Raw genomic sequence first — 12,715 nt, forward strand, 5'->3', positions numbered from 1 at the left:
GGGGGCCATCACCCGCACACTCACACTCCACAAATGCAAGAGTCCCCAGGGCCATCTAAGGGGAAGGCTGGGTGTCCCGGGTTGAGTAAGCGAGGTGGCTGGCAACGCGGTTTCCCTTCCGTCCTCCCGGGGAACCCGTGCCTCGGCTTCCTTCGCTCTAATAATGTGAATGAACCCTGGGAGAGGAGGCGAGAGCGCGTGCGAGCGCGGAGAGGGGAGAGGAGTGGGGGAAGAGAAAATCCGGGCCTGGGGGGGAGGGGGCGGAGGGGGCGGAGAGGGGCAGAGAGGGGAGGCAAACCCGGGCGGGGGGGCCGAGGCGCGAGGGGCGGCGCCGAGAGGAGCGGGGCGCGGGCCCGGAGCGCGGCGGCGGCGGCGGGCGGCGGGCGGCGGGCGGAGGCGCGGAGGGCGCGGGGCGGAGGCGCGGGCCGAGCCGGGAGGGCGGGCCGAGAGGGAGGAGCCCCCGGCCTCCGCCGCCAGCCCGCCCGGCGGCCCGCGCAGCCCTCACTCGCCGCCGCGCCTCGGAGTTTGAGCCCCGGCGGGGGCCCGAGCGCAGGCACGCCCGGGGCGCGGGGTCGGAGCGCGCAGCGCGGCGCCGCCCCCCGGCCCTCGGCCCCCCCCACCCCAGCCCGGGCGCCCCCGGAGCGGCGCGCGGAGGGAGGAGGGCGGGCGGGCGCGGCGGGCCGGGCCGGCGGGCGGCGGACTATGAGGCGCCCACCATGGTGCGATGCGACCGCGGGCTGCAGATGCTGCTGACCACGGCCGGAGCCTTCGCCGCCTTCTCGCTCATGGCCATCGCCATCGGCACCGACTACTGGCTCTACTCCAGCGCGCACATCTGCAACGGCACCAACCTGACCATGGACGACGGGCCCGCGCCCCGCCGCGCCCGCGGCGACCTCACCCACTCGGGGCTGTGGCGGGTGTGCTGCATCGAAGGTACGTCCGGCCCGGGCACCCACCCACCCCCCAACACACAGACACACACGCACACACACACGCGCGCACGCACACCCTGCCCGGGGTGCCGGCCGGGAAGGGGGTGGGCGCGGCACTGGCTCCGCGCGACACACAAAGGAGCCGGAGCGAACGGGCGGGTCCCCTCGCGGCCAGCTGTGCACCAGCTCGGGGTCCCTTCAACCGACCCCACAAACTCTCCTCGCACACGCACACCCCCTCGCACGCAGGCACAATGAAACACGCCGAAACTCACACGCGCGCGCGTGCGGCCCGAGACCGGAGCGATCCCGAGGGGCCGCGCCGGAGCCCCCGGGGGAGGTGGAGGATGGCGTGGGGGCGGGAGGAGGCTGGGGTTGGGGGGAGCCGACCGGAGAGGAGGGGAGGAGGAGGGGGAGGGGTTGCTTGGCAACCGGTGTCTGTGCGATTGCTATGGGAACTGGCCATCCTGGGGCGGGGCCGGCCGGGGGCGGGGAGCGCCGGGGCCGCTCCACGCTAGCTCCAGGCCCGGGCCGAGAGGTAGGGGTGGAGGCTGGGCTCCGAGCGGCTCGGGGCGAACCGGGTCGCCGGATCTTGACGCCGCCGAGACCCTGCTCCTCCGCCTACTCTTCTACGGGGCCCCGACCCGCTCCTCCCTGCTCGGTGGGGAGGGGAGGGGTGCGTCACCGAGGCCCCCCGCCCCCCCCCCCCGACTAGGGGAGCAAGCCCTCGGCCCTGGTCCCTCGGCAGGGAGGCTGCGGGAGACCTCGGCCGGACACTGGCGGGTGCAGGGGCTACCCGAGGACCGAGAACTGCCTGGGAGGGGCGTGGCCACCCCGTCGGGGCAAGAGGGGCGGGGCGCTGCGCCCCTAGATGCGCGAGGAGGCCGAGTAGAAGGTGTTCGAAGGTTGGAATGCCTCTGGGGGCCGGGATTGGGTGTCCCGGGACTGTGGGGACCGCTCCCTCCGCGGGAGGGGGCCCGGACGCCTCCAATGGCGAAATGCGCCCGACTTCTGCGCCTCCCACCCGCCCCGCTGCGGGACTGGAACTAACAGGTGGCTGTGGAGGGGCGGTCTGGTCCCAGCCAGGTTGTGGACGGGTCTGCCGCTCGGGCTTGGCTTTCAGATCGGAGAAGGAGTGGGGGAAGTTGGCGGAGCGTTCCTTTCAGATATCCTTGGACAGAGTTTCCTCGTTCTTTCTCTGTAACCTTTTCCCGTGCGTTAACTCCGCCCCTCGGTTATTCGGGGAGTTCTCCCACACACCTAGGCTGCCTTACTGCAGCTACAGCCCCTGCGGATAGTTCAGCGGGGTTGGATCTTGGTGGAGGTTGGTAGGGGAGATGGCCCTTTTCCTGGCCGCGTTTGGAGTCAGCTAAAAAGAGGCTTTGTAAAGCTGGGTCGGCTCGGCGAGGTTGAACTTGCTCCCTTTCCTTCCCCCTAGGCTGCACGCACAGGAATCCTGCCCACCTCCGCCCCCCACATCCTCTCCCAAGCGAGGCTGCCTTGCCCTTTGCAATTGGAGTTTAATGCCAGGGCTAAGTGGTATCTTGGAGGAGCGGGCATGTGCAGTCAATAGTTTGCCAAACACAGGCACACAAAGGATCGGTGGGCCCACGATCACACCTTCCTCTTTTCTCTTGAAAAACATCATTTTGGGTGTGCAGTTGTTCAGATCACGAACACCTACTCTTCTCATCTGGAGAATGTACCCACGTCACTACCTGCCACGGCACCTGAATTAGACACAGAACAGGGGCTGCAGAGCCCCCACGTTCTACCCCACAGGCTCTGCGTGGCGCAGTGAGCCATGTCACTGTCACCACCCAGATGCGCACGTGGACCCCAGGCCTTCCAGTCTCCCGGCGGAGACTGGAACTAACTCACTCCTCCTCGGTGGCAAGCCCGGCCTCTGCAGAGTGGCTGGGATGCCTCCTTTATTAATTCCTCATCCTCATTAGGATTGATGCTTCACTTAACATCTTGCCAGCTGCCTGGAGCGTTTGCACTCAGTGTTCATCAAGAGAGCCCCAAGCTGATCTGGGCAGCTGGCTCCGCTGGCAGAGGGAGGGTGGGGAATTGCCATCTGGGGGACTTCACCGTAAGAACTGAGCTGCCTCTGTCCCCCCCCCCTCCCCCAGCTCAGGGGTTCTGAGGGCCAAACCAGGCCACATCCAAAGGCTAGAACACCCTGGGACCAACCCAGGGCTAGGAGAGCAGGTTCAGGATTCCTTGTTGTGGCTGGCTTTATCGTGACAGTCCCTCGACCTGGGTGGAAGCCGCCAGCTTATCTCCTAAAAGCACAGTCACCTGACGTCTGCGATGCCTCCACCTGCCAGCCGGCCGGGGTCCAGGCAGCCCAGTAAGCCCAAGCCACTCCCCGGGGGTCTGGTCACCCCAGTGTTGGCTTTGTGTGTCAAATGCATGATTTCCACCTGTTCTCTAGCAAAGTACCCCAAAGCTGTACGTGGGGAAAACAATGCAAAGATCAAACCTCTGAGCTGAAACTGGAAATGTTGCAGCAGGCAGCCAGCAAAGCCCTGGTTGTGACCGTGGGACTCCGAAGCTCTTGCTGGCAACTCACAAACAGTGGATTCAGTTTCCCGGTCGTTTCCCATAAATGATGTTGCTGGGCCAGGAGAGCCCAGGCCTCTGTGTGTTTAAGGCGTCCGTGCAGTCTGACAGCCTCAGCAGGGCCGACCTCGCCCCAGCCTCTCTCTGCTCCCCCAGAGCCGGGTCTCACCCCTCCGCCCGTCTATCGGACAAGTCAAAATACTCGAGAGTGCCGAGCCTGTGCATGTTACCACATGGCACGTTCACAACAGCCCTGAGAGGGTGCTGTCTTCAGCCCCATCTGCAGCCGAGGGTACAGAGGCTCAGAGAGGGCAAGGCACTTACCCAGAGGTACCCAGGTAGGAGGCTGCTGGGCTAGATTTGAGCCTTTGTCTCACAACAAAGCTCTTCCCACCATGTCATCCTGCCCTTTCCCAAACAGCTTCTGGGTTGCCATTAAAAATAGAACCAAGTACTTGACTACCCAGTGGAGCCTAGCTCTGAGGTTGGGCTGCCAGCAGCATGAAGGCATTCAGAAGAGAAAATGTACAAGTGATGCCCAAATTGTATAACATACTCTCCCTTCCTTTCCTTTCCTTTCTGTTCCTTTCCTTTCCTTTCCTTTCCTTTCCTTTCCTTTCCTTTCCCTTCCCTTCCCTTCCCTTCCCTTCCCTTCCCTTCCCTTCCCTTCCCTTCCTTTCCCTTCCCTCTTCTCCTCTCCCCTCCCCTTTCCTCCCCTCTTCCCCTCTCCTCTCCCCTTCCCTCCGTTTCTCTCCTCTTCTCTCTTGTCTATTTCTGTCTCTGTCTCTGTTTCTGTCTCTTTCTCTTCTTCCACCACATCCTGGACTAGCCCATCCTCGTCACAATCAGCCTCCTGCTCCCACCCTTCCCAAGACCCCACCTCATTCTTCCTCTGTGTCTTTGGCGACACTCAGCCCCAGGCTGGTGGACATAGGAAAGGAGTAATAAGTCTTTGCGGACTTTTCTGTCAAAAGTATCACCAAGCAGCATTTGTTCAAGCTCTCATGTGTGTTGCAATCAGGCAAGGTATAGAGTGGAAGCAAGAGTCATGGGGCACGTACTGTGTGCTGGGAACGAAAACCTCATGGAAACACGGGAGGGGAGGTGACTGGGCCCAGAGGGCAGCAGCGAATGTCAGCATGCCCAAGCCTCCGTGCCCCCTGTTAGCTCTGGGGTGTTCGCTGGGGCCGCTGGAGGCCAGGGTCCATGAGGGACCCAGACACTGCACTGCCATCAGGAGGACTCTGGGCCCAGAATAACTGGTCCTGGCAAAATTCAGCCTCAGCCCCGCCCCTCCCCTCCCCTCCCAAGCTCCCCAGAAGTGAAGCTGCCCCCCCACCCCAGACACGCACAGCTCTGTCAGAGCCTGAAGGTGGCAGCCTTGACACCAGGCTGACCCCCGTGCCTGCTTTGTGCCAGCTCTGTCCTGGGCACTGGCTGGGGAGAAGGTGCAGAGAGATTCTCGACCTTCTCCACCCTGAGGGCGAGAGTCCTATGTCCCGGTCATGTCCACCTCCCTCACCTGGGCAGCATCTCTCACACCAGTGTACCCAGACTGAATTCACAACAGGGCACACAGAGAAAAAGAAACCATGAGTACTGCGCCCTGGGGCCAGGGGAGAGATGGGACAGCCGTAGGGGACTACCCGGACTACCCGGGGGCTCCTGCCTGCCGAGGCCCCGCCCAGTCCCCGCCCACTTGCCCAGCGGCCTGGGGGCGGGGCTTCCTCCTCCAGGGCCCTTGGAACCCTTTCAAGGCAGGTGCTGGCCTTAAACTCCCAACGTAGGACCCTTCAGAGAGCTTTTGATTCAAATAACACCCTTTCCACACCCACTGCGCTCCAGGCCCCAGCCTGGGAACTTTTCCTGTGTTTGCTTTCATTTTCTCTTGCGATAACTCACAGGCAGCCTGTCCAGTGAGGCCCAGGCAAGTGAGAGCAGCCAGAACAGGCCTTCCCCAGCTAGTCCCCTCTCCCCAGGGCTCCCCTTTGCCCTCCGGTGTTGATAATAACAGCCATCCCTTAGGGCTGACCTTTGGGCAGGACTGCATTAGTTCCTGTAATGGTCAACGCTTCGAGGTGAATATTATCTGTCTTTCATAGATGGAGGTTATGAGGCTTAAGATGGTCACAGCTCTTGAGGATCACAGAATGTCTTCTGTCTGGATCACCGTGGAGGCCGGACTGATGAGCCTGGCTTTCCACCAACCAGAGGATGTCCTTTGTTTGAACCACACAGATTTGGGAAGGGGCAAGTAAGGGGCTGTCTTAGCTCAGGCTGCCAGAGCAAAATGCGATGAACCCAGTGACTTGAGCAACATTTATTTCTTACAGTTCTGGAGGCTAGACGCCCACGATCAAGGTGCCAGCCGGTTTGGTCCCTGGTGAGCGCCGGCTTCCAGGATTGCAGGTGGTCCCCTAGTTTACTCTGCCCTCCGGTCAGAGTGCTAGCTCTTGGGTCTCTCCTAATAAGGGTGCTAAATCCCATCATGAGGATCCCACCCTCAAGACCTCAGCTAAACCTAGTCACTCACCGCCAAAGCCCCACCTCCAAATCCCACAGGGGCAGGGGCAGGGGGCGGGGGGTGGGGGGTTAGAGCCTCAACATATGAATGTGGAGGGGAACATCAGCATTCCTGTCCCTGCTCCCTAACAGGTGCTCACTCTCTAGTCATACAGGCAGGAGTCCTGGCAGTCCTTCTCTTGTGTACCTTCCCTTAATGCTCTGCTTTGTTCTTTCACTGCTTCCTCTCTTCTTGTAAGAGAAAACCATATCCTTTTAACTAGATCCAGCTGACCTAGCGAGACGACTTTGGGGATCTTGGTGGTCTGATTCAGTGCCCTCACCACAGAGCCAGCTTCGGAGAACCCCCGTGTGAGGGGCTTCAGCAAGGCTCAGTAGGAAACCAGCAACGCTTTAAAATAAGTCTCCTGGGGCGCCTGGGTGGCTCCATTCATTGATGCATTCATTCATTCATCCATTCATTTATTCCTTTGTTCCACACGTGCTCACTGAACACCCGCTCCGTGTCAGATGTGTGAGGCTCTTGGTCACAGCTGCAGACGGGGTAGACTCAGTCTCTGCTCTCCTGGAGCCAGCATTCCCATGAAGCTGACACTTTCGGGTACTAGTGAGGGTTAGGACGGAAACAGAGTGAGGGTGTGCTGGGAGAGGCTGGGGAGGGCTGCGGTCAGTCAAGGGGACAGGAAAGAGCTGTTGGAGGACTGCAGGGAGACCTTCCAGGGAGAGGAAAAGGCAAGCTGAGGCCCTGAGGCAGGAGACGCTGGGCAAGGCTCCATCACCGTGTGAGGGTATGGGGGTGTGGGGGCTCAGGAGAGGCTTCGAGATCAGGACTAGGATCAGTGCTCTGGGGAGTTTCGGGGAGGACAGTAAAGTGATCTGATTTATGATTTTAGAAGATCCTCTGGCTGCATGTGGAAAGTGGAGATTCTGGAAGGCAGGGGAGGCCACCAGGAGACCGGTCTGGTCATGGTTTCGGAGAACCAGACTGGCGGCCTGGGGCCAAGTGGCGGCGGCAGAGATGGGGACAAGTGGAGAGAATGATGGGGAGGAGGAGGTGAGGAATCCAGGATGCCGCCTGGATCTGGGGCCACGGCAGCTGCAGGACAGTGGTGCTGCGTCCGGAGGAAAGAGCAGGGTCGAGAAGGGAAACCGAGCATGTACCCCTAGGGGTTCCACATCTGGCACTGGCCAGCAGCATGCCCACCTCCAAGAGGCATGCTGGAAAGTACCAAGGAGAGTAACTCGGGAGGACCACCATGAGTCATCACAGCCCCGAGGGTTCGGGCTCGGGTTCATCATCAGCTACCCCTCACCACGGGGGCAGGGTTTCTCAACCTCAGTACCCCGACATTTTGGGCTGGATCGTTCTCTGTTGTGGGGGCCGTCCTGCGTGGTGCGGGATGTTTAACAACCTCTCTGGCTTCTGCCTACTAGAGGCACCCCCACCCCCTCCGCTCGCCACCAAGCTGTGACAACCACAAATACTTCCAGACGCTGCCTGCCGGATGTCCCCTGGGCATGTGTGGGGAGGGGGTGGGGAGGGGGAAGCAAAATCAACCCCCTGCAGAGAACCACTGCTCTAAGGGAAGCGTCATTTCGGAGGGGGGAAGGGAGAGACCCAGTTCCCGGCAGCCGGTAGGAGTTCCACCTGTTTCTCTTTTCTTCGGGAAAACAAATGTGGAGGGAGCCTAACCCTCCTGGTAGGGGGAGCTGGCCTCTGCCTACGTGATGCCCACTTCCCTTCTCTTCCTAAGATAACTAGCTGCAGGTGACCCACCTTACCTTGCCTGTGACACCCCAGCATGTGTCCACACTGGGGATGGGAACTGCTCAGGTGCCCTGATCCTCGCACGCTGGAAGCAAAGACGCAAAGGAAACTCGAGGCGGGAGAGGCAAAGTGACTCACCCAAGGTCACACGGCTGACTCGTTCGTTCGTAACAGCCCCCGGAGCAGGAGAGGGTGTGGGGGCGGCCTGGTTAGGGCTTCGTTGGCACAGCTCACCGGCTCCGTCACAGTTAACCCACAAACACACACTCCAATAAAGACGCCTGTGCACGGGCCAGATCCCCGGGAACAGCTTCACCAAGAGAACAGACTGGCCCTAACCCCAGGGCCAGGCCCAGGCCCCCCGCAATTCTTGTGTTTCACCCCCGTGGCGCTCCGGGAGGCGCTGCGAGAGAACATCTCTCCTGAGCTGCAAGTCAGGACATGATGCCAGATGAGAGACGTTCTTTTCCTCACGCATCAATTTCTCCGTATGAGAAACTTTTCAAAGCTGTGAAAACGACATCACGTGATTCTCCCCTGGTTAGTTCTTCTTCCTCCAACCAAAAAACAGAGCAAGGAAGAAAGGGACAAGATTAAAAAAAAAAAAAGAAAAGAAAAGAAAAAGCAAAGTAGGTGAGGCACTAGGACAGAAGTAGAAACAAGAGCAGGAAAATAAGGTGATGGTTGAGTCTGATTGAGCACACAAAGTGCCTGCTGCAAAGGCCGGCCATGTTGCTGGACATGGGCCACACGCTTGTCTCTGAACTTCCTGGGGCCGGGACAGAGAGGAGAGCGTGACCAACTGTAAGGTGCCAGTGTGCACATAATAGAGGAAATCACTGCTGAAGGGAAGCCAGATCGTCTCTGTTACAGAGCCCTGGGAGAAATGTATTCGATGTGTCCTTCCTTCTATTGCATCCTAATAGACTCTGTTGAAAACGCAGCGTGGGGTAGAGGCAGGAGGCCAGGTTTTGGGGAGAGAAGACTTGAGTTCAAATCCCAGCTTTCCCAGGTGGCTGTGCAGCTTTGGGCAGGTTACTTAACCTCTCTGAGTCGTTCATGTGTCCGGAAAATAAGATAATGAGACAGCAGATGTGAAAGTAGCCAGTGCACACGTACGGAGTAGGCGCTCCCCAAACACGATGCTCGTCAGGACAGCCCTGGGGAGACTCGGGGCCTGCCCCTGGCCTCTGTATTCCACCAGGTTCCTGAGTGTAGGCCAGGAGCCAGATGAATGTAGCTGCCAACCTCCAGTAGGGGGCTGTGAGGAGGCCTGAAGGTCATCCTTCACCTGGTAGCTATATCTCTCGCTGGATGCTAGCCATCCCTGCCCCTTTGCATTTCGAGGGCACCCCACAGTGTCAGGACAGGGCTGGGGTCCAGACGACCCTCTGAGGGAAGCTCCAGGGTTTCTGCAAAGTAGACAGCACCTCCCCTGCATGACCCCGACTGAAAGACGGCAGACTGTGACTCCATACTTGGCCTCAAGTGGCCTTGGCATCAGGCCTCCTCCTGCCCTCCTGCTTCCCTGGGGCCGGGATGGGGCCTGGGAGCCTCCCTGCTGGGGTCCTGGGTCAAAAGAATCCTCTGATAGCTTCTGCTACCCTAAACATCAGGATCTCTCTGTCACCCCACTACTCTCCCCCACCCCTGACTTCTGTCCATCCTTCAAGCCAGCCTCCCCCAAGAAGCAAGCCCCAGCTCCCTCCTTGGGCTCTTTGAGCACGTATGCCCCGAGCCGCAGAGTTTGTGCGCCGGCTCGTAAAGCTTCGGATTTTATAACTTGTTTTTCAATGTTTGTTTATTTCTGAGAGAGAGAGGGTGCAAGCTGGGGAGGAGCAGAGAGAGAGAGAGAGAGAGAGGCAGAGGATCCTAAGCAGTCTCTGCACGGTCAGCACAGAGCCTGATGCAGGGCTCGAACCCACGAACCGTGAGATCATGACCTGAGCCGAAGTCAAACGCCCACCAACTGAGCCACCCAGGCGCCCCAGGCTTTGGATTTTAACTGAAGCCGCCCTTCCCCCTCCCCCACCTCGAAGGATTGCCGACCTGAAGCGAGGCCTGTCACACAACATCCACCCTCCTGTGCCTCTCACCATGCAGAGCCCACAGACGTAGAGGTACTCCAGAGTGCTCTCCAGTTGTCCCTCCTCCTCCCAGGCCACTGTCCCGTCTCTGAGAGTGTGGAGTGGGCGTGGGGCATCTCTTGACTCAAGCCCAGCTCAGAGCCTGGGAGAAAACCAATTAACTACAGCTGCTCGGCCTCCCTGGCTCACCTGCCATCGTTCTTGCTCTCTGTCACCTCCTCGCCCCCCGGGGAGAGACGCAGGGCTGGACGCCCATCCCAGCTCACCCTTCGGGCCCCCATTAGGCCACACGGAAGTGGCAGCATCGGACGGCCAGCCCGAAGTCGCACGGACCCGGGTTTGAGCCCAGGGTCTGCCACTTGTCAGACAACCTCTAAACTAGAGTTCCTTCATGGTAAGACAGGGGCGTGGGCATATTAGCCCCTGGGATCGTTGCAAAGATCGCATGGGAAATCTTCCCAAGGGTTATGTGCAGAATTACCTTCAAGGTGCCTGGCATCTTGTAGACATTCAAGGCGGGATGGCCTTCTCCCTATCCCCATGCGTCCCGGACTTTGGAGATGTTCCCAGAAGAAAAAAGTTTGCAGCCGATTTGAGCGAGGCCCCGGGTCCGCTCAGCGGCCCCCAGGGTCTGGGAGTAGGAGACGCTGGGCCTCCCCGGGGTTGTTCGGGCCAGTGGAGAGCACGGCGTGGTGCCATCATCTCGCAGAGGCAGAACCGCTCCGAGGGGCTGCTGTGAACCATGAAATCGGAACCCGGGGGATCTCGATTAGGAGTCGACATAGGGTCTGCCGTCAAGGTGGTGCCCGTGGCGAGGATAGCAGCCTCCCAGGCCGAGCGTCCCCCCTTCCCACCTCCTGGCAGGCAATGGGGCCACGGCCGTGAATTCCAGGGTGGCGGGATCCGGGCTGTGATGCAGGAGGACAGGCTGCTGGGCTGTGGGAACACTGGAATGAGAGTCAGGAGACCCGTGGCCTGATCCCAGCTCTGTCACTGATCATCTGAGCCGTCTTCTGCTTGTCCCTTAACCTCCTAGAGCCTCACATCTGCTTGTCTGGCAAATGGGCAAACGATACCTATCCTTCCCTCCATCTTTTCTGCCTCCCCTTCCCTCCCTTCTTTCTCCTCCTTCCCTCTTGCCTGCCTCATCCCTCTGTCTGTTCCCCTCCCTCCCAGGGTCATGTGAAGAAGAGACTTGGGAAGGTGCTGTTAAGACACAGTGGCGGTTCCCACAGAGGCACTGCAGAGGGGACAGGACTTCAGGCAGCCTTTCGTGGAAACATTATTGGCTTGGCCTCTTTTCACCCTGACAACCTTGGCCAGGAGCCACATGCAGGTGGCTGCTCACGTGTCAGATGTGCTCCTGGTGGCCAGTGCAGTCTCTCCACGACTCCTCTCCCACCCTCTCGGTGCTTAGCCTGCTTTGGATTCTGGGTCTCCCTCTCTCTCTCTGCCCCGCCCCCGCTCATGTTCTGTCTCTGTCTCAAAAATAAAATAAACATTAAAAAAATTAAAATCTGTAATCAGAGGACATCCTTCCCCAGCTTGCCACCTTTCAACAGGCCCGCATCCCACTTGTGGTCGAGTCATGTTTATTCCCTGATGTCCGAACCCTGCAGATACGGCCCCACTGGCCTCTCTGACAGCCCCCATCGGGAGCCTCACTGTCCAGAAGAAAAGAGTGATGGAAGGTGATATCTGGACCAAGTCCACGTGATGGTTAATAGGACGGGGGCTGGCGAAGGTGGTCAAAGAGACGTGCATCCGAATCCTGCTCTACCCTGCATTCCCTGCGGCCTTGGGCAAATTCCCTAGCTTCTCGGAGCCTCAGTTTCCTCATCTGTAAAATGGGATACAATGATAGACACCCGCCCCAGGCAGTGGAGCCATTCCCCGAGACACAGAACCGAAGTGGAGGAGCCTAGGGGGACTGGAGACAGGAGAGCTGGACACGGAAGGACTGAGTGCACAGGGTGGGGGACCACCCCACTCTGCAGGGATGAGGCGGGGCGGGCCCGGAGACACAGATGTGGAAATCATCTGCTGGGTGGATGAGAACAGTTCCCCCTTGTGATGAGATGTCAGGCTGTCAGTGTTGAACCTCGGTGCCTTCGGTTCCCCCACGGGACCCATGGCACTGCGACATTTGTATTTTCTGAACCCAAACTCGATAAAAAGCAGGCAACAGGTTTTCTGTTGTTGTCGAGGCTGTAAGAGGTAACACAGGAGGTATTACGGAGGTCCTGAAATTTCGGCACTCCTTGCTTGTTTGAGGAGTTGGTGGGGCAGGGGGGAGATCCAGACTGTTTAAAATCAAGACTGTCCTAGAAAAATCCAGACCCCAGTAGCAGGTCATGTGCAAAGGATGTAAAATGACTGTTGTCACCAGGGTTGTATTCGAGGGCTGGGGACCTGGGGACTCGGAGCTCGTCTGTGTGTTCAGAGCTCTGCTGACACCCTCCTTGAATTCTTGATCACTCTTGAACAAGAGGGTCTGCATTTGTCGTTTTGCACCGGACCCCATACATGACACAGCCTCTCCTGAGTGTCCTTCTGCCCTGAGAAGAGGCTTTGATGAGAAAAACAGGACAGGGAAGCTGGTGCTGGAGGGTCCTGGGGTTGCACTGAAATTGGCGGCTGGGGTGGGGAGCGGAGGTGGGTGCTGGAACCAGACCTCACCTGTTTCTTGTCTTTTTTTCTTCCAAGGGCCACCCCCAATGCTACTCAAAGCCAGGGGCTGCCTTAGAGGGCAGTATTCCTTAAAACTCCGTCACTGTTAAGCATTTATGGGGCATATGCTGAGTGCCTGGCTTCGTGCTCGCACTGTGGGTACA

The 12,715-nt window shown here is 59.3% G+C and overlaps 1 protein-coding gene across 1 annotated transcript in view; it reads left to right on the top strand.

Annotated features, from left to right (window-relative positions):
• Window positions 1-419: 419 nt before the first annotated feature.
• CACNG4 (calcium voltage-gated channel auxiliary subunit gamma 4) overlaps window positions 420-12,715 on the top strand; it is a 57,185-nt gene continuing 44,889 nt past the window's right edge. The window contains exon 1 of the mRNA XM_019466459.2: window positions 420-936. Within this exon, the coding sequence (XP_019322004.2) occupies window positions 717-936 (220 nt within the window). The 5' untranslated portion in view covers window positions 420-716. The remainder of the gene's footprint in view (window positions 937-12,715) is intronic.

Source organism: Panthera pardus, unplaced genomic scaffold (genome assembly GCF_024362965.1).
Source record: "Panthera pardus isolate Hobbes unplaced genomic scaffold, ASM2436296v1 HiC_scaffold_3, whole genome shotgun sequence".
In the NCBI taxonomy this organism is placed as follows: domain Eukaryota; kingdom Metazoa; phylum Chordata; class Mammalia; order Carnivora; family Felidae; genus Panthera; species Panthera pardus.